This window comes from Staurois parvus, unplaced genomic scaffold (genome assembly GCF_062004578.1).
Source record: "Staurois parvus isolate SC_StPar_1 unplaced genomic scaffold, SC_StPar_1.0 ptg001493l, whole genome shotgun sequence".
In the NCBI taxonomy this organism is placed as follows: domain Eukaryota; kingdom Metazoa; phylum Chordata; class Amphibia; order Anura; family Ranidae; genus Staurois; species Staurois parvus.
This window is the reverse complement of record NW_028319289.1, coordinates 385569-407887: the sequence shown is the minus strand read 5'-3', so window position 1 is coordinate 407887 and position 22319 is coordinate 385569. Positions and strand designations below refer to the sequence as shown.

Below are 22319 nucleotides of genomic sequence, written 5' to 3'. Positions count from 1 at the left end.
TTTAAATTTTTGGCTCCACATTGGCCTTACGCCAATCCAGTGGTACTCTGCCAGTCATTAAAGAGTCCCTAAAAATGAGAAACAATGGCTTTGAAATGACAGAGCTGAATTCTTTAAGGCCCCGTAGGTGTATGCCATCCAGTCCAGGTGCTTTATTCACCTTTATACTGTCTAAATATTTTTGGATCGTATCAATTGTGAGCCAATGTGGATCATCTGGAGCTGTGTCAATATCATGCCCATTATGGACAAGAGCTCCCCCATGCTCCTTTATATACACAGAGCTAAAGAAGGGATTTAACAAGTGTTGTATTACGGAGGTCTGTTCATTTAGTTTTATTGTAAAAGGTAAAAATACACGAAAAGTAATAATAAACTTGTCATGTTGTCAATGGTTTTGCACACAACAGTCTCCCCCCACTGGTGCTCTTGGCTCCTCCCTCCTGCCAAGTGCCCCCATAGCAAGTCTTCTGTGGGGACACACAGAGCGTGGTTCAGCCCCACCCCCCCGCTGTGGTGTGAGAAGGGAGCGGGGCACGGGCTGAGGGGGAAACTGAATGCATGAAGGTGAAAACCATCAGCCATTACCATCACTTTTAACTGCTCCCCAATTCACCAGAAGAAGAGTATTCAGCACCAGTAACATGTGCATTACTCCAACCTTTATTGGGACAGTTGAGATCTCTGTGGGGGACATTGTCCGGGAACTTTGGGGGGGGGGGGATTTGAGGACAAAGTTATCGGGGGGGGGGGGGGGGACAGAATCTGAGACCTATGGTGGGGGAGTTGTTGGGTGGTACATAGTCCGGGACCTGTGCAGGGGGACAGGTGGGTTGACAGACAGAATCTGGGAAGGATAGTATCCAGCCTGGGCTGCGGCGGGGGTAGAACAGAATCCAGGAACTCTGTGGGGGACAAAAACTAAGATCTGTGGGAGATGATATGTAGGCAACAGAATCCGGGACCCTCTGTGGCGGGAGTATCTGCGATCTCTCAGGGGGAGGGCAGTACCGGGGGTCTCTGTGGGGGACAAAAACTAAGATCCCTGCAGGAGATGTGTAGGCAACAGAATCCGGGACCCTCTGTGGTGGGAGTATCTGCGATCTCTCAGGGGGAGGGCCGTACCCGGGATCTCTGCGGAGGGGGGCAATTGCAGTACCCCGGATCTCTACTGAAGGAAGGGGGGGGGGAATTGCAGTACCCGGGATCTCTACGGAAGGGGGGGGGGGGGGAATTGCAGTACCCGGGTTTTCTGCGGGGTTCAGTTTCCGGGATCTCCGCGGGGGAGTGGGGCAGTGTCCGGGATCTCTTCAGGGGGGGCTATCCAGGATCGACCACATGGGGGGGGGGTGGCGTTTAGCATCCTCAAGGGGGAAATATCTGGGATCTGTGCAGGAGGGGGTTGGCAGTACCTGGGATCTGTGCATTATGCAGGATCTTTGCGGGGGAGGGGAGCAGTATTTGGAATCTATGTGGGGGGGTTAGAGGGGCAGTGTCTAGGATCTTTTTTTGGGGGGGGGCAGTACCTCTGTTCACAAGGTAAATATTTTTTTTGGGGGGGGGGGGAAATCAGTCAGCCATTTCTGTACTCACTGAAAAAAGAAAAGGAACACAGCCTCCAATAGATGACACCTCCATTGTACATCCCCCTCCCTGGTCAGACTGTGTATACTTGTATACCTTGTACACGGGGGGGGGGGGGCACACACAGGATGTTGTATATATTGTATTCCAGTATAGGATATTATGGGATGTATTGCAGTATACAGGTCATCCATGATGGGGTATACAGGGTGTCTATAGTGGGGTGTCGGGGTTCCTCACCTCCCGGACATCCTGCAGACACTCCAGCACGGCCAGGTTGTTGGTCCAGGCGCTCTTAGGGCACAGGCGGCTGATGTCCTCCCGGCAGGCCTCCTCCTCGATCAGGCGGATGCCGGGCAGTCTGCGGGCCGGAGAGGCGGGGGCGGCGGCGGCAGCGGCGGGGGGATCCTCGGCTTGGGCCCCCGGGGCCCCCAGCAAAGCGGTCAGGCCCGCCAGCAGGCAACACAGGAGCCGGACACGTCCGCAGGCCGCCATCTTGGAGAGAGCCAGTCACGGAGCTCAGGCGCGGCACCGGGGAACACTGGAGCGTGCGCGTCACCACGCCGATCGGCTACGCCATGACGGCTGCCATCCGCTGCCCTCATCCAGTATGGCAGGCTTGGCTTTCGGTCCGATCTCAACTCATTGAAGCGTAATGCGAGAAGGCGGAACGTCTATGAAAAATAAAGTTGTTTTTGTTCTGTATAGCGTGGGGGTGGGTAACAAAGCACCTGTCAGATATATATGTCACATCTGTGTGGCCCTGAGGAGATTTCACCAAATTTCCTGTCACAGAAATGAAACAGGAAATGAGAGGAATTCCCCGCGCAGGCCGCTATCACTAAGAGCCATCATAGTAGAGGATAAACCCAGAAGTCTGCAGGCGAGGGCTGAGTCCCCTCTGGCCTGCTCCATCCTCCTCCCCGTGCCTGTGCTGAAATGTCTTCCACCCGTGAAACACAAATAACAAAAATATCTGCAGGTTCCATGTGAGAACACAAATCGTGTTATTGGTTCCATCAAATACAGGAGAATCCCCATCAATAAATCCGACACAGCGTTGTCACCCGCACCACATATGGGGGAGGGGGTCATTTATATGTATGTGTGACAGGACCCCACCACCCCCTTACCTCATACTTTACACCCCATTACATCATACCAGACACCCCCTTCCCTCATATACACCCCATTACATCATACTATACACCCCATTGTATCATACCAGACACCCCCTTCCCTCATACTATACACCCCATTACATCATAAGAGACACCCCCTTCCCTCATACTATACACCCCATTATATCATACCAGACACCCCCTTCCCTCATATTATACACCCCATTACATCATACCAGACACCCCCTTCCCTCATACTATACACCCCATTACATCATACCAGACACCCCCTTCCCTCATACTATACACCTCAATACATCATACCAGACACCCCCTTCCCTCATATTATACACCCCATTACATCATACCAGACACCCCCTTCCCTCATACTATACACCCCATTACATCATACCAGACACCCCCTTCCCTCATACTATACACCCCATTACATCATACCAGACACCCCCTTCCCTCATATTATACACCTCAATACATCATACCAGACACCCCCTTCCCTCATACTATACACCCCATTACATCATACCAGACACCCCCTTCCCTCATACTATACACCCCATTACTTCATACCAGACACCCCCTTCCCTCATATACACCCCATTACATCATACCAGACACCCCCTTCCCTCATATACACCCCATTACATCATACCAGACACCCCCTTCCCTCATATACACCCCATTACATCATACCAGACACCCCCTTCCCTCATACCAGACACCCCTTTACCTCACCCTGTACATCCCATCACATCACTCTAGACAGCTCCTTACCTCACCCTATACGCGTTATTACCACACCCTGTAAACCCCATAACCTCACACTGATATACACCTCATTACTTCTCCATATGCACTCTTTTATCGAACACCCCATTACACACAAGACACCCCCTTATCTCACCCTGTACACTGTTACCACACTTTATACACCCCATTATTTCATCCTGTATACCCCCTTACTACACTATACACCCCATAATGTCACCAGACATCCCATTACCTTATTCTAGACACTCTTATTACATTACATTATACACCCCATTACTCTATATACCCAATTACATCACATTATATACTCCCTTATTTCATCCTATACACCCCATTATCACACTCTGTACGCCCCATATTCTGACACCAGACATCCTATTACCTTACTGTATATACCCCATTACACCAAACTTTATATCTCATTACCTCACACTGGACACCTCAATACCTCTCCCTATCCATTTCATTACCACACACCCCATTACCTCACACATCATTATCACACCCTGTACACCCCATTACTGCAAACATATACACACTATCTTGCCAAAAGTATTGGTCGGCCGGCCTTTACACACACATGAACTTTAATGGCCCCCCCAGTCTCAGTCCGTAGGGTTCAATATTGAGTTGGCCCCGCCCTTTGCAGCTATAACAGCTTCAACTCTTCTGGGAAGGCCGTCAAGTTCCTCCACCCCAAACTGGCTCCTCCATGTCTTTATGGACCTTGCTGGACCTTCACTGGTGTGCAGTCATGTTGGAACAGGAAGGGACCATCCCCAAACTCTTCCCACAAAGTTGGGAACATGAAATTGTCCAAAATGTCTTGGTATGCTGACACCTTAAGAGTTCCCTTCACTGGAAGTAGGGGGCCAAGCCCAACCCCTGAAAAACAACCCCACATCATAATCCCCCCTCCACCAAACTTTACACTTGGCAAAATGCAGTCAGGCAAGTACCGTTCTCCTGGCAGCCGCCAGACACGTCCATTGGATTGCCAGACAGAGAAGCGTGATTGGTCACTCCAGAGAACACGTCTCCAATGCTCTAGACTCCAGTGGCGGCGTGCTTTACACCACTGCATCTGACGCTTTGCATAGCACTTGGTGATGTAAGGCTTGGATGCAGCTGCTCGGCAAAGGAAACCCATTCCATGAAGCTCTCTATGCACCGTTGTTGTGCTAATCTGAAGGCTACACCAAGTTTGGAGGTCTTTAGCTTTTGACTCTGCAGTTGGTGACTTCTGCGCACTGTGCGCTTCTTCATGCGCTGACCCCGCTCTGTCATTTTACGTTGCCTACCACTTGGTGGCTGAGTTGCTGTTGTTCCCAGTTGCTTCCACTTTGTTATAATCTCACTAACAGTTGAGCGTGAAATATTTAGTAGCCAGGAAATGTCACGGATGGACTTATTGCACAGGTGACAACCTATCACGGGACCACGCTTGGAGTCACTGAGCTCCTGAGGGCGACCCATTCTTTCACAAATGTTCATAGAAGCAGTCTGCATGCCTAGGGACTTGATTTTATACACCTGTGGCCATGGAGGGGATTGGAACACCTGAATCCAATGATATGGAGGGCTGGCCCAATAGTTTTGGCACTATAGTGTGTGTGTATATACAGTTAGGTCCATATATATTATTTGGACACAGGCACAATTTTAGTTTTTTTCAGGTATTTACCAAAACATATTCAAGCTCTAGTTATATAATGGATATGGGCTGAAAGTGCACACTCTCAGGTCTAATTTGAGGGTATGTACATCCCAATTGGAGGAAGGGTTTAAGAATTACAGCTCTAAAATTTCAAGCAAAAAATACTGATTGTTACATGTAAACAAAGTGCCAAAAAGGCTTGGTCTTCAATAGTCCCCCATGCATTGGCAACTACAGCACATTTTCGCACACGCGCCAAACCGCATGATGTTTCAGCACCAAGCAGTTCGGTGTGCTTTCAAAAATGTGTCAGGGACTTCTTTCCTAATAGGTTGGGCATCACAATGAAATCAACGGGCTTCTCTATACGTGATAGATCTGAACCTGAACTAAGGAGTAACCCGACTGCAGATCCCCCCCCACATCCCTATCCTTGAACCCTATCATCTTCTACATATCTTTCTGACAACCATAGAACTTTATAATATTCTGGAATTATAGAATCCAGAGAGTAAAGTTCTACAAGTTGGGCCGTTTCCTGAACTTTTGTTCTTTAAATTGTTAGAAATTGAAAAAAGGAAAGGAAAAAAAATGTAAGATGGAAAGTGGGCTACTCAGGTAAAATTGTAAAATTTACTGTGCATCCAATGCACTAAAACAAATACTTCTTTATTGACAAAAGAGGAATGTTACAATGTACAATTAGAATATATACAATGACAATAAACACTATACATAGACATCCAACAAATAAAGGATTCTTGGGCAGCTGTTAAGCTCCTCGTTATGTTTCCGATCCTCTGTCCTGTGGCAGGGAGGAAGACAGGATGCAGATCCCCCCTGAACACACCTGAAACGTCATATGCAGTGGTCAGGATCAGCACCCTGTCAGGGGTACAGAAGGGTCTCCATACTAAACAGGAAGAGCTCAGGGTTCAGTCCTCGGTGATCCTTCCTCAAAGAGAACCTGTCACCTCGCTCATTCAGAGCAAAGCCCCCCATGTTCCCTTCTGCTCACTTTGAAATCACTCTTTTGCTGCTCATGCCTCCATTGCAGTTGCTGGAAAAATACCCGGTGTTGGAGCTTACCCCATCCTGTTGTTTGGGGGCCCAAACACTGTGTCATGGGAGGTGGTCACATACTTCCTCATACCCATTTGAACGGGATATTTTGCAGCAGCAGTGACAGAAGAAGGAACAGCAGGGTGAGATCTGAAGAGAGGAGTAACACTGGGCCATGAGCCCTGAATGGGCAAGGTGGCTATAAGGACAATCACAAACAATCCAATTCTGAGATCATTACAAGAGGCCAAGTCCTTATCCATCACCACCACTCGTTGCCCTTAGCAGCCATATTTATACACCCCCCCAATATCCAGTGGGATGCTGGGAGGAAAGAACATTTATTTCAGTCACAATTGTAAATGCGGCTCATTGTGGTCAGGCAGCACCATGGCAGATCTGTTCTTCTGTTCTCATCATTCCCATCTGTAGATCTTCACCATCTTTTCTGTCAGGGTGGCCAGCAGGCTGGTCTGGTTGACCTCCATGGGGCAGATGTCCAACACTGGCTGGTCGGCTTGTAGTTTCTGGATGAGGCTTCCGCTCCCAGAGTGCCAGAGCTGGAATGGAGAAGAGACAGCGCTGAGATTTGTCGTCATTTAGCAGTTTTATGAATCTGGGGTTTGTACAGTGCTGAAACTTGCTTCATATCACATACAGGACCCCCCAGTATAGATCACCTCTTAAGATTCCTCTTGCTACTTGTAAAATGAAGTACTTCATCATACTTACAGGTCATCAGTCATTCTGAGCCCACAGAGCACCCAGTCTGCCTAATCCAATTCTACAGCATAGCCCCCTGGTGCCCATTCTGGGGCCCTCACAGCACTAGAGCCAGATGCCAGTGTTTCCCTGCCTAATGACTTATGACCCAAAGAGTATGAAGAGAAGTGTACAAACCCAAAGGAAAAGAAGCCACACAACTGCCTAATCCTTGCTTTCCTCAATCGTTCGTCCATTGGGAACCATGCATTACCAACAATGCCATCCACCAGACTCTGCCCCTCCACCAAGGGGCTTAACCACTTGACCTTCAGAAGGTTTTACCCCCTCCATATGACTAGGGCACTGCGCTTCTTTAACTGGCAATTGCTCAACTGAAATTTATATCATTTTATTTTCACACAAAGAGCTTTCTTTTGGTGGCATTGGATCACCACTGGGTTTTTTTTAATTTTTTGTTATACAATAAGAAAAAAAAAAAAGTCTTCATAAATTTAGACCAAAATGTACTCTGCTAGATGTCTTTGGTAAAAAATAATCCCAATAAGTGTATATGAAGTGGTTTGTGTGAAAGTTAAAGCATCTACAAACTATAGTATATATACTGGATCACGGGCTCTGGCCGTCTAACTGGCCAAGCTGCAATGACGTCACTCCCATACGGGAGCCCCGGCACAGCATAGAGCACTAAAGAAATCGCATGGGTATGCTGCGCCTTCAGAGCACATGCGTCTGTGATGTCACTGGCTGCTGCTCGCTGGAATATTTCCTAAGGAGTGCATATTTAGGAGATATTCATTTTACCTACAGGCAAGCTTTATTATAAGATTACCTGTAGGTAAAAATGTCACACAAGACTTTACTACCACTTTGTATTTCAATGCGTTTATGAATTTATAAACCGTTTAAGACAGGAGCAACAAAACACGCCCACGCAGGGGCTATCAATTGCACATTAAAACAGTGCTCTGACACCAACAGAGCAAAAGATGCGCCCACGCAGGGGCTATCAGTAGAACATAAATGACAAAAACATTAGTATAACACCGACAGTAACTCAACCTAAAGGCAGCTATCCACTGCCACACCAAAAACAAATAGAAAAAGAAAAGGAAAGGAAAGGAGGAGTACAAAAGGAAAAAGATAAGATCAAGAGCAGGGGTCCATGAACGCCAATACCGAGCAAAAGCACAACCCCACACTAGCCGGGGGGAGCGTGGGAAAGGCAGACGGCAACCATGACTCCAATATTTTCAAGAATTTCCGTTGGGAGTCGTTACACATACTCGACATCTGTTCATTGAACATCATAGTGGTCATACGGTCCCGCACCCCCCTGAAGAGGGACAAACGGGCTCTTCCAGGCCTGAGCAATTGTTCTAGTGGCCAACAAAAACAAATAGGAAGCCAACTTCTGCTGGTGAGACAAGAGGCCCGGTATGGGACAATGAAGCAAAGCGTACCAAGCATCCCGGCGTATGGAGAGATGGAACAAGGTGAAAAGGAGGCCAAAAACGAAACAGTCTCGGGCATGACCACCAGATATGCAGTACATCACCACGATGGCCACAACCCCGAAAGCATCGATCACTGCAGGCAAGGTTCATCTGGGCCAAACGAGCTGGAACTCCATACCAATGAAACAATACCTTGTATGCCACCTCCAGCGTAGTTGTATTAAATGAACATTTAGCTATAAGCGACCAGGCCCTATTCCAGTCCTCCAGATCCACGACTGCCCCCAGATCGCGCTCCCACTGAGCGACATATGAAAAGTATATGTCGAGTGTCTATTCAAAGCTGCATAAAGAAGGGAAGTAAAGGCCAGGGGCACCCAGACGCTGTTGGCAAAGCAGTTCAAAGACAGATTTCTGGTACGGGAAAACGGAAGTGCCCCTCAGTGAGGTCAGCCAATGCCGCAATTGAAGGTAACGAAAAAATTCCACCGGAGGGACATCCCGTGACCCCCGAAGAGAATTCCAAGTGGGGAAGGACCGAGAAGTCAAAAAGTGTCGCACCTGCGAAAAACCATTGGCCACCCACCAAGAAAATGCCCTTGGTTGATCTAAACCTGGTGGGAAGAGAGGGTTGTTAATAGTTGGGAGCAAAGGTAGGAAAGGTGACATCAGGCCACTGGAGTAACGTACCGAGTCCCACACTTGTAAGCCATGGAGCAAAATCGGACTCCGTTTCATTGGGCGTAGGGCAGAGGGAAGCCATAGAAGCGTCGATGTCGCAATAGGGGCACAATTCGGTAGTTCCAGCAAGACCCAGAAAGGAATGTCTGAGGAAGCGTGCGGCATAGACAGTGGGGCAATCTAGCTCGCCTAATACTTTGTTACATTAGGCACCCCAAGACCACCCTGGAGTCTATGAACAAAAAGCGTATTTTTGGAGACTCTGGGGCACTTATTGGCCCACATAAATCATATAAATCTTCGCCTGAATCAACCGAAGGAAATGAGTAACCCGCACTGGGAAGGTGCAAAAATAGTATAACAATTTCGGCAAGATGGTCATTTTCACTGAATTAACCTGTCCTATCCAAGACAGGTGCGGAAATTGCCAAGAGTGCATGAGAGAGGACACAGAGCGAAGCAATGGATAATAATTTGCAGGAAACAACGAGCCATAGGTAGGGGTCAAGTGAATACCTAGGTATTCAAGAGAAGAGGAAGCCCATTTGTAAGGGAAGTGGGACTGTAGGCGGGAAACCAAATCTGAGGCCAAAGTAATATTGAGAGTGACAGTCTTATCCAAATTAATACAGAGATCCGAAATCAAGGAGAAGACTTTACTACCACTTTAGGCCTCTCCCTGGGTGAATGTGTTGATGGAGGAATAAAGTCTGCTGGATGGCGTTGTTTTTAGTGCATGGAATGAAGTTTATTGAAAAAGAAAAAGTAAGGATTTGGCAGTGGTGCAGCTTTTTTTAAGCTTTGGCACCTGCAGGTGGCAGTTTGAGTCCATCCTGAGCAGCACCTCTTCCTCTTGCATACATTAAGTGTTCCTGGAGTATGGCTTTGCATAATAGCACTTCATGAAGCCTTGCAAACCTTAGCATGTTCTCCACTAAAAGAGGTTGTAGCAAGTATTTGCCATTTCACCGTATGTGCATTACAGAAATAGCTACAGGTACTCCCTTGGGGAGGCACAAATGTGGGGCCAATGGTCTATAAAAAGGTGTAATGGCAGTGATCTCTAGCAGTCACCTGCAATACATCTGCTGCCTCCACCTACATCTATAAAACATGTTTGCAGCCTCCACCTACAACACATCCACAACCTCTAACTGCAGCGCATCTGCAGCCTCCACCTACAACACATCCACAACCTCTAACTGCAGCGCATCTGCAGCCTCCACCTACAACACATCCACAACCTCTAACTGCAGCGCATCTGCAGCCTGCACCTACAACATTCCACAATATCTATAAGTGTAAAAAAAACACTCCTTCTCACTCAGTCATCTAAATCCCAATGACTCAGTGTAACGCCTTCCACCCTAGAAAGGCAAGTACAAACAGTGATAATGAGCCACATAAATATAAATAAAAAAAATAAATAGAAAAAAAAAAAAAAAGGGTAAAATTATGCGTGCAAAAACCCTAATTTTGATCTGAGATCTGAAAATAAATCTAAAATCCAAAAGGTCACTAAAAATCATCCAGTGTCCAAAAAATATTTTTCTTATGTAGTTAACTGTCCAAAGAGATGCGTAGTCATACGCAGTTCTTCCTTGTTCCCATATTACCTCAAAATAAACATAGTGCATTATCCTTATAACTTAATATGCCTACAAAACACCTCCGTGTATCCGTGTGGGAAAAATATATAAATAAATCTAAATACTATGTGCTACCAGCACTAAGTGACTGCAAACGTGAAAATCTATTACAGCAAGAAAAAGTGAATGCACAAACAAAAACCCAAAACACAAGATCTCCTGTCAATCCATATACCTTACCAAGTTGACAAAAGAAACCAAAGTACAAAACATGCTGCAAATCCTCCCTTCAATTGCAAACAAAATGGATGCTGTGAACTCATACACTGAAATAGTGAAAAACGTGTCTTCTGTGATCCAAAACCTGTCATCCAGTGCATCTTACCAGAGGACAGGTAAACAGGGCTTAGAATAGACCACCAGCTATCCCAGATCCTGTCTTCATATGCTCCGCACAATAATAGTACCACAAAGAGAAGAATAAAGCAATAGTGCAAGACCTCCTTAAAAGGCACTTTAATAGAACTGCTTACATTTACAATTGCAGAGTTAGCGCAGCTAAAAACAACCAGCAGCAAAAGTATAAAGCTCACTATCTCCCAGATGGATAAACCACTTCCAAGATGACCGATTCAGAACTTCCAGCTACATCATCTGACATCGCTTCCTGACATGTTTCGTCATTCTGACTTTTTCATAGGATCATATGAGAAAGTCGGAATGACAAAATATGTCAGGAAGTAATGCCAGACGATGTAGCCAGAAGTTCTGACACTGGATGCTTTTTAGTGACCTTTTGGATTTAGAAGATTTATTTTCACACGCACAATTTTACTTTTTTTGTTTGTTTTTTTTTTTTAATTTATATTTATGTGGCTCATTATCACGGATTCCACAATATCTGACAGTCTTGTCTAGTGTTATGTATACTGAACACAGATCTGAACTGTGGCTTTGGTGATATTAGGGGCCTCTTTCACAGTATTCTATATCTAAGAAGTTGCATGTAATTTGAGAAGAACTGCACAGCATTTCTTACCATGGCAGAGCTGGAGGACTCGTCTCCGGCACACACCAGTATACTGCTGTCACGGTCTGGACTCTGGAATATGGCGTTCTTGGTTAGCAGTTTACAGGTGGGTCCTGCATTGAAAGTCTGTACCGGGTAACAGGAACAGCTGTACTCGTCTGCAGAGTCCGCCAGGCGGTTGCTGGCGAGTTCCATCATCACACAGCGCATATAGTTATGGGTCTTACCTGTCAATACAGCAATACAGGTTACCAATTAGAAGTAAAAAAAAACAAAAAATCAAAACCCCACACCACACAAAACATTTTTCCAATGATACTCCATCATTACTTTCCCATTCTAAAGCTTTTCACACACTACAAATCGGATTGTACAACCTTCTTTAGCTCTACCAACAAAAAGTACAAAGTCCTATCTGATGGTCTCGAAATGTTGTGCATGGTTTTGGTAGGTCTAAATTTTACATACATTTGGTAAGTTAAAGAAGACTGTAGGGTGAAGCGCCAGCTTTAGGCAGCTACAGAATACCTGAAAATACCAGTTGGCGTCAACACTACAGGATGCTCAATGTTTACCCACAATTCATGGAGTGTAACCTCTTGTCCTCCATATAATGCATATGTGCAGCAGTGCCCTAAAGCCCACATGCTATATATACACATCCATGTGGCCCAAGAGAATGCTCACTGCACGCTCCCAGTGCAGGGACCGAGCTGCCACAGACAGTTCCCGATCTCGGTTTACATTCAAGAGCCTGTGGAACAGGCTCCCAATCAAGTGACCCCTGTGATATCCAATCACAGCAATCAACATGATTGAGAAGTCAGTCCCATATCTCAGCATTAAGACTCACTGAAAGGACCACTGGGATGCATCAGAAATGGGTTAACTGAAAGAATGTTACCCCTTATATATTTCCATCATGTGATTAGAATGACAATTGATGCCTATTTGACATAAGTGCATTCATCAAAGCATGCAAAATTGTCACTGTCACTTATATGCCATCACATAAGGGACTATTGGTCCCCTATGTGATAGCAATAAAATCATTGTAGGGAGGAGGGGGTGGGGCAGTGTGTGCAAGAAGGGGGCAGGACAGGAGCAGTATATACAGCGAGGGAGCAGTGTATAGATCGAAAAAATAAAAGCCGATAATTGCATTTAAAGACTGGCATTGACATTTAGCGGCGGCCGCTGAATGTCATCGCCAGTTTTTAAATGCAATAGCCGGTTTCCTTTCCCCCCCCCTCCCCCACTATAGATCCGAGAAGGAGCGGTCATTCACCCTGCTGCTAAAGTGAACAAAGGGGCAGGGTCACTGGGTAATGTCACTGGATAACCCTGCCCATTTACTTTAGCAGCTGGGCGAATGACAGCTCTTCTTGCAGCTATAGTGAAGAAAAAAAAAAAAGCCAGTAATTGGATTTAAAAACCGGCAAAGACATTTGGGGGTTTATTTACTAAAGCTGGAGAGTCCAAAATCAGACTCCCTTCTGCATAGAAACCAATCAGCTTCCAGGTTTCATTGACAAAGCTTCATTGAACAAGCTGAGGTTAGAAGCTGATTGGTTTCTATGCAGAAGGGAGTCTGATTTTGGACTCTCCAGCTTTAGTAAATAAACACCTTAGTGACTGCAAGTGAGGGAGCAGGTCTGTATACACTGCTCCCTCACTGTATACACGGCTTACATCCTATCCTGCCTTTCTCCGTTACCTCTTCCCACCATCTGCATTACACACAGCCCCTCCAAAAAAACCCTGGCCAAATAGACAGTCTGCCCCTCATTGGGGCCAGGTCTTATCAGCACCTGTATTGGCTCATTTTTCCCTTTCAACAAAATGCCAATAGGGCTATTTTTGGCCGATATGTTTTGACCGCTTTAATTTCGGTGCATCCCTAGATCAAATACTTATTTTACTTACTGAACAGCAACTCAATTTATAACATTTGTATCATTAAGTTTTACTGGATTTTTGGTTGATATTCTGTCTCTATCATGTAAAATAAACCTATGATAAAAATTATAGACCCTTCATTTCTTTGTAAGTGGGTAAACTTACAAAATCTGCAGGGGATGAATAATAATTATTGTCCCCACTGTGAAACATTCATAAAAAAATACAAATTTCTTCCTAAATTTAAGCCAAAATGTATTTTGCTACGTTTTGTCTAAAAAAAAAAAAAAATCTAAAAAGTGTATATATATTGTGTGAAAATTGGAGTGCTTACAAACTTTGGTGTATATATATATATATATATATATATTTTTTTTTTTTTTTGTTTAATTTATATTTGAGATCCCCTTCCAATCCTCATATACCGACTGCCCATCTTATTTCTTGAGGCCCTAAAATGCCAGGACAATACAAATGCTCCCCAAATAACTACTTTTTGGAAAGTAGACAGTCTGGGGTATTTAATAGAAGGAATGGCAAGTTATTTGAAGTTGTAGTTTTGTTACAATTTTTTTGAAAATTATGAAATTAAATAATTTTTTTTCCTACATACTATCACCAGTGCTGTACAGCATCATCATATGACTAGTGTGGCAGTGATCGTGGACACTAACTGATGAAAGGACATTAAAAAAATAAATAACATTTTTTTATAACATTTTGTTTTTTTGTTTTTTTAAACTTGAACATTTTATTTATTTATTTTTTTTTAGTTGTCATGGATGGGTTTCCCCATTCATAAACAGTCGGATTATGGTTGTGATCTGTGATTGGCTACAGCTAATCACATGATACAATGTGATTGCTGTGGGCCAATCACAGATCAGAACAGTAAGCAAGCTGTTCATGAATGGAAAGTCATTCCCGACAGGTTGTTTACATTGTTATCATGCGAGGGCTGTCCGGTAGACACTGCAGTCACAGGAGGGGCACACCTCACGCATCTACGGGCACACACACACACTGCAGTAAATGAACTGTGGTGGAGTAGCAAATGATTAGGTTCAGTTAGTTAAAACTTTATTTAAATATCATATGCAATAATTAGTTCGAATGGGTTTGCACGCACTTTAGTTTTGGACATAGTGGAGAGGTATTAGAACCCCTGTCAGGTTTGTATTGCTGTCTGTGTCCCAGTTAGGGAGATTCACCCTCTCCTTATTTGTCCTACGTACTATTATCATTGAAAGGTAAACTAAAAGGAAGGGGGGGGAAAAACAAAAAAGGGTAGCAAAATTTTGGTTACCCCACTACAGGAATAGATAAATCTTCCAATGGGGATACTAGCTCTGGTGATCTGGGGGGCCCTGATTCCTTTAACTTGTAGGGATTTCCTCTAACTTCCGGTTTTGGCTGTGGGACAGGAAGTGAAGGGAAATCTCCTCAATGGGACACAGATGGCATATAAAAAAAAAAAAAAAAAAAAGGAAAAAGAAAAGAAAAAAGACAATTTCAGGGCAAAGAACACCATATGAAAATTCACCGTTAGGGATCTTCAGGTCGTTGTGAATTTTTTGCACGAAACAAATAGCTAGTTCAGAAATTGGCAAAGTGCCCCAGATTTAGCGATAGAGAAAGGTTGGCTGGGTGTTTGAGACAACCATGTACTCACCAGGCCGGTAAGTGACCAGGCAGTGTCGTGTGCTGCTCTCCATCTGGATGTCCGTACAACCCCCAGGCTCTAGGGGCAGCAAGTGTGGCTTGTACTGGGCATCCTTCATCTCCCAAAAACACGCTCCTTCCAGGGTCCCCGCCAGCACTCCTCCGCAGGGGAAGACCTCCGAGGCGGCACGAGGCACGTAGGAGAGAGAAACCACAGGACAGCTAGAGGGAGCAGGACAGATCTGAGATTAAAGGAACGGCAGAACCGGCAACACTAGACTCTGAGCAAAATACACTTTCCTGTCAAATTCTTAAAGAGAGAGAAAAAAAAAAGATAATTTTATAGAGTAAAGAAAGAATTACTTGTTTCAAACTATAGAGATGGTCCGAACATTCATAAATCAGAGAAGAAGCAAGCAAACCCTGATCTACACACTGGGGTAGAAAGCGAAATGTCCCACAATCACCTCTGATGGATTGTGACAAATAGTGTGTCCCCCTACACAGACTCATCCATGGCTCACATAGACATCAACTGGGGCTCTCTGTCAACCAGGTGTGTGCAAGGAGGGGTCAGAGAGGATTAATATCACCAGACTGGAGGCAAGTGTACTACACCTCATTAGAGGGTGCAACTCCAGCCACTTTTTTTTTTTTGCTTGGTGGAAAATGGTTACAACACAGTTGGGAAGAGGGGTCTACTTTTTCCTTTTTGGTAAAATGTGCATTTTGGGGTTCCAGTGATCATGTTTGAGGATTTCAGAATATCTTCGATCAAGCATCAATAAATGGTGGATCTATCCAGACCCATCACCAGGTGACAGTTCTATCTGGATCGTGTCGGCTCTGCCACTAAGCAGCCTGGGTGTCCTCTCTCAGGTCCTCCCCAGCCCCACCACTGCAGTCACCCTCACAGCAGGACAAAGGGTGGAAAGTGTGGTCAAGAACTGCAAGCTAATCATCAGTTGTTAGGATGTAAAAGGAGGTCCCAGCAACCAATCACTCGCTGTGATGTTAAGGGGGAGCTGTGGTATTTGGGGGGGGGGGGGATAGTGATGTAAAGAGAAGAGGGACTGAGGAGAGTGATGTAAAGAGGGTACAAACTGATGTAAAGGAGAGGGAACGGTCTCCTGCCTTACCTATTCCCCCTCCCCCTTGGGGAAGGGAGTTGTACTGGACCTGTTTTTGTAACCTCTGATTTCATGGTCCAACGTGCCCTAATCCATACCAGATCTTTCTGATGTCCTTAAATTTTCTGCTTATTGTATATCCTTATGTGTACGTTACTGCCCTCGATGCTGAGGGGGCTTTGCTTGGGTTGAGACTGGAATAAGGGTATAGATGTAGTAGTGTTGGTTCATTGGAGCCAGGAAAGGCCCCAAGACTATATTTTGTACACTATTACTATTCTAAAAACCAATAAAAACAATTTCTAAAAAATAAAAAAAAAAGGGGGGGGGGGCTGAAGTAAAGCAAGGGCTGAGATGTGTAGGATTCAATTCATGGGGACACATGAGATTCACACCTCTGCTGGAAGAAATTTTGCTACACATAACTAAACTTCCTATTCTTTAATCTGAAAGACAATTCTTCTACCCATCACTCGACAGCCTCCCTTCACCTGAAAAGCAGCCGTTATTTAACATTACAGGAGATGATAGTCATCATGGAATGGCACCGTGCTTTCAAATCCCACAAAAACTTGACCCTATCCTTCCAGATCCATCTATATAGACATTCTAAAAACCTCTCACCCCAGCAAAGAGGACCCCTCCAACCCAAAAATATCTCACTACAGCAGGTAGGACCCACTCCAACCCAAAAACCTCTCACCTCAGCAGAGAGGACCCCTCTTACCCCTCACCCCTGCAGGGAAGGCCATTCCAACCACTCTGCAAGAATGACCCATCTAACCCAAAAACTCTTGCCCCAGCAATTTTTTATAATCTGCATCAATCTCATCTTTCAGATGTGACATGTCCGCTTTACCGTTGATGCCTTGCACTTGTATGTCTCCTCCAGTAATGACAGTCTCCCTTTTCACCATCCTCCTGCATTACATTTATTGCTGTAATATAGGTTTTACTTTGATGAACTCACCGAGAGGCCTGCGGGGTCAGTTCCTTCACGTACTGGCTTGTGTCCCTCAGGTCGTACACCAGCACCGATCCATTAATCAGGCCAGCATAAACATAGTTGGTGTCATCAGAACACCAGCAGCAGCTCCATACAGGTCTCCCGGCATTGTAGGTCTGCACCACGGTGTTAGTTAGCAAGCTGCAAAAGGGACAGACAAAGTCAGGGATTGTGTTTTCGAATATATTCCCCTGCCACTACTAACATGGAGTAACTGTTTAAGTGTATGCCTAGCCAAAACCCTTTATTTATCAACAGCAGCTTCGTCAACCACTTCCAGCAGCAGATGTGCTAAAGCTACTCAGACACAGATCAAGGTTAAAAAAAAAGGTAAATGAAATGTCAGTGAGGCAAATCAGCTACTAAACTCTCTGGAATAAAGACAGGAGTGGCTATACTCTGCTAGGGCTGCCTGCCCACTTACATGCAAGACACTGTAAACATAACAAGGGGCTCACAAATTGTGAGCAATAGCATGAAAACCTTCATCATGCAGGATGTGACAACTTCATCTAACAATCAGAAAGAAGCTGATGTGAGGGCCAGAAATGCTTCACTCCCAGAGGAACATGGAACAGCAAAAAGGAACATCTCTAACTTTGCTGTCAATGGAAAGAATGAGAGCAGCAGCAGAGTATGGCTGTCCCAGCAACACTCACCTGGTCAATTTCACGGTGTTATCCAGAGCAGCAGAGAGGAGGAGGCCGTCGGAGCGGGCATTGAAGGCCAGGCCACGGATTTGTTTTGAATGGATGGGTATATATTGGCTGCTCTTCATGTTGGCCGCACTTAATTTTTTCACACCACACCCTGGAGAGAAAGCAGGGAGATTTAAAGGGGAGCAATGAGAGTGCGCTGGTAGATTTACAGGTGAGCAATGAAAGAGCCAAGAGATTTATAGAAAAGCAATGAGTAGCACAATTGGGAGTCTGCCAGCTCTTCAGGGTCAGGTGTAGCCACCCAATGATGTGCCGCTCCTCCCGATGACACAGAAGAAGGCGGTGCGAGACCTGAGCGGTTGCTGCGGGGAAGAGGATCTCAGTAGAACAATGCTGGATCCGCTGGAAGGTTTAATTATTCTAACTGTGCAGAACCCTTCATGAAGACAGCAGGGGGAAAAAAAAAATAATTTGGGGGGAGGGTGAAGATCTCCTTTAAGGAGAAAACAAGTGAGATAAAGTCAGTTAGTGACCCAGAAAGTCTTTACAGAGGGATGGTGGAGAGCAATACACAGCAAGAGTCACAGGCTGCATATGTAACAATGCCAATCTTGCTGCCCCATAGTTATAGGTATTTCAAAACAAAGCCTTAAAGCCTATATAAAACTTGCATTGCTGGCTACTTTGCTTGGTTGGAAACCCTCAGCCCAGTGCATGAAGAAAATGTGAGGGGGGAGCCCTGTTTTTAAACCAGACTTTTGTTTCCCTTTAAGGGGTTGATCACTTACCAGGGATGAGAGTAGCGTGGGAAGACGGCTGTGACACCACGAGGCAGCCTAACCACTCACAGTAGGACATTACACGGCAGTTCCCTGTCTGGTTGATGAGAACAGCCTTCTCAAAGTTGTATTTGTGCTGCCCTTGGCTGGAGGACAGTGAACTGGATGCTGCCCCCCGAGAGGAGGACGGCAGCTGGGAGGAGGTGGTTCCGTGCTGAGCAATCAGCATCTTCAGTTCCTTACAGAGGGAAAAAAAAAACAAAATCTCAGGTTCAGTGACATGAGGACGTCGATGACGAAACGCGTAGGTCGGAGCTTGATTGATGTGACGTCATTACGTTTTTGGCTGCCAGCTACTGCGCATGTGCTGAGTAGCCAGGCTCGTTTATGTGATTGCCGTTATGCTGTTGATGCTGGTGTCGGCTGGGACACCTCTTGAGTAAGTGCAATGAGTACCTAATAAAGGAATTGGTTTTTATAATATTGCACCATGAAGTCTTTCTGTTTCTCTCGAGTGCTTGGCATTTCCCCCCATGGATATGTTTGAAGGTGGTCCTTTATCTATTGGAGAAGTGGATTTTCGATTAACTACAAAGTTTTTCATCCTGTTATTTCGATCGATGAGGATCGGTGTGTTGCAGAGTTTCCGTTTCTGAAGATATATTTATGGATGATCTGCCATTATATTATCAAGGTTTTTTGGTGAAATTTTTCATATTTAGACACTTTTTTTGCACAAAAGTTTTTTGCACTTAAAAGTTTTTTTATATTTTTTTGTGGTATTGGCATATATATATTTTTTTTGGACTTATGATTTGATGATTTCTTTATATACATTTATATATTTATACACATTTACTAGCGCAAATTATTTATTTATCAGTGACATGAGCACCAGACAGAGCGGGAGGGACACAGAGCAAAAACGGGGATTATTATCTGCTGACAGCAAACACAAAGTTTCCCTTGTCTAAATAGAGCCTGTGCTACTTTAAATGGCAACTTTTTTCCCCCACAAACAGTGCTTTCTTTTGGTGGTATTTGATCACCACAGGTTTTTTTTTTAAATATATTTATATATAATTTTTTTTTACTTTCTGCTATAAAACACTCAATTAAAAAAATCTTTGAAAAATTAAATTTCTTCATAAAATGTAGGCCAAAAATGTAGCTTGCTACATGCCTTTGGTAAAAAAAAAAAAATCCCAGTAAGTGTATATTAATTGGTTTGCATGAAAGTTTATGGTATGTATACTGGAATTATTTTTTTATACTAAAAATGGCTACGATCAGCAACTTAGCAGGATTGTGATAGTTCGGTGGGCAATCTGACACTTTGTGGGCACTGACATCACCAGTGACACTAATACAGTGATCAGTGCTAAAAATATACACTGTCACTATAGTAATGACACCAGCTGGGAAGGGGTTAACATTTAGGGGCAATCAAGGGGTTGTGTTCCTAGCAAGTGTTAATGTGTTTCCTGTGTGTTGCTTTGTGCTACAGATCAATTTACAGGAAAAAAAAAAAAAAAAAAACAAGGAGATCTCTCCCTCTGTATAGAGCGCGGTGTTGTTTAACCAACAGCTCATTTGACACAGCGGATCAGCAGGTCCCGGCCATGAATCATTGGCCGGGATCTGTTGATGAATTCCCGCTGTGTCAAATCATAGGGGAGTAGGTGGGTGAGGGTGAATGCACCCCAAACCCGGAAACAGACAGGGTCGTTACCAGTACGTCACAGTGCCTGTAGATGCTGTCCCAGTGCAGTAAAACTACTGTGACAGGTTAGCAAGTAGTTAAACACTAGATGTGGCACCCTAGGATTATGTGCTTCGCACGAAACGCGTCAGAGTAAGGGGCTACAGCATCCTGGCGGCCATCTTTATACACATGAAACTAGTTTAGAAGTGTCCTGTGGCTGCGATACCATTGGAGGGTCCTCAAAGCGTGGGAACCTGACTACGCCTGGAAGCGATTACCCTGCCCTGATAAGACGAATATGATCTCAAATGCGTTTTGATAACGCACTTCTGGTGAGTGCGCAATTTAGTCATTTATGTTTTCTTCATACCATCTATTAGAAAGAAGGAATTACAGTTCTTGAATCTTGATCTGATAGAACCCAGAATTTACAACCTGATTTCAGTGACTTTAACCACTCGTATGTGGTAATAGACTATCGCCTGCACTAATTTTTTCATTTATAACATTTCTGTATTTATATTACTTTCCTATAACAGCGCTGCACTATTCTCCGTTTACTAGATGTGGAGGCCTTCCTACATTTGGGTATCACCCCCATCCATCCATGTATTTCTTACCAGGATCTGCTTGCGGAGTTTCCCACATTCGTCTGTCAGAACCTGGACCTGAAGCCGACACTGCGCCGATTCAAGCTCCGCCTTCTTCCGCAGAGAATGCTCCAACTCTAAAGAGCTACAACAGAGAGTTTCCATGCATTGTCAGTCCAAGCAGAACTTCATGGAGGGTTCTTTTTATTTCCAACACACACACTTCTCTACAGGATTACCTCTTCATGCGTTCGTGCTCGCTAGTGTCCAGTGCCTTCAGCGTCCGAGCGTACAGGACCACAACATCTGACCGCTTGGCTTTCTTGTTGCACTTGAGAACAAAAAATAGCAGGGTATGTCACAACAGGTGACATTTTTAATTGCACTGCCTAGTGATGGATAATAACCAGGTGACACCCACCACAGAAAAATCTAGTTTAGTACAGGGTGTACACAGCACTACTAAGAAGGAAGCAGTGCCCAAGCATGTAAAACAAATTTCTGTCCCCACATATGTACATATATTAATGCATACTATACATGGAAACAAAACGTTGCCACGGACATTTAATAATGAACTTAACATTATTCACATCAAAAAGGTAAAAAAGGCCACAGTTTGGCTATTTATCCCTTTCCCTGCTTCCTGGGAGTCTGACAGCTTCTAGATAGCAAAAAGAACAAACACATGCTGTGATAATTGTGCGCACAGATATGGACAATGGCAACCATAATTTGGATCATACTCTACAAATGTCATTCTCACTCCAAATAAGTCCCCCTCCCTTTCTGTTTGAATGGCATGTGGTGTGTGTATGCTGGGGTCACAAGGGCATCGGGCACAGCTGGATACGCTTCATGGTTGTAAACCCAATTAGCTGGTTCCATAATGTCTGACAGACCCTTGCCATGGCCAGGTCGTAAAGCTATAAACCAGTCAGTCACTGGACATGAAAGCATTCCAGGGTGGCAGTAAAACATACATCCCACTTGAAACCACTTTTTCATACAATTTCATAAATCCCGGCAGGAACAAGGTACAATAAAACAAAGCATATATTCAGAGAGGTCAGTTTATTACGAGTCACCTGATACCTTACACCCCTAGATAACGTCTACCAGAGAGCAGAAAGCGATATCTCTTTAACCATCACAGGCAGATATGTCACATTTGATGTCTAGAAGTTCAGGATATC

At 44.7% G+C, this 22319-nt stretch overlaps 2 protein-coding genes across 3 annotated transcripts in view; both read right to left on the bottom strand.

Annotated features, from left to right (window-relative positions):
- The window catches only part of LOC149435522 (Golgi apparatus protein 1-like), a 30754-nt gene extending 28619 nt beyond the window's left edge, over positions 1-2135 (bottom strand). Inside the window, exon 1 of the mRNA XM_089662578.1 lies at positions 1825-2135. Coding sequence (XP_089518704.1) covers positions 1825-2079 — 255 coding nt within the window. The 5' untranslated portion in view covers positions 2080-2135. The remainder of the gene's footprint in view (positions 1-1824) is intronic.
- Positions 2136-5799: 3664 nt separating this feature from the next.
- RFWD3 (ring finger and WD repeat domain 3) overlaps positions 5800-22319 on the bottom strand; it is a 28008-nt gene continuing 11488 nt past the window's right edge. For both annotated transcript variants that reach the window (XM_089662585.1, XM_089662586.1), the window contains exons 6-13: positions 21363-21454; positions 21154-21268; positions 18838-19066; positions 18050-18200; positions 17355-17531; positions 15265-15476; positions 11703-11920; positions 5800-6773 (exon numbers count right to left, since the gene is read on the bottom strand). In XM_089662585.1, coding sequence (XP_089518711.1) covers positions 6630-6773; positions 11703-11920; positions 15265-15476; positions 17355-17531; positions 18050-18200; positions 18838-19066; positions 21154-21268; positions 21363-21454 — 1338 coding nt within the window. In that variant the 3' untranslated portion in view covers positions 5800-6629. The remainder of the gene's footprint in view (positions 6774-11702; positions 11921-15264; positions 15477-17354; positions 17532-18049; positions 18201-18837; positions 19067-21153; positions 21269-21362; positions 21455-22319) is intronic.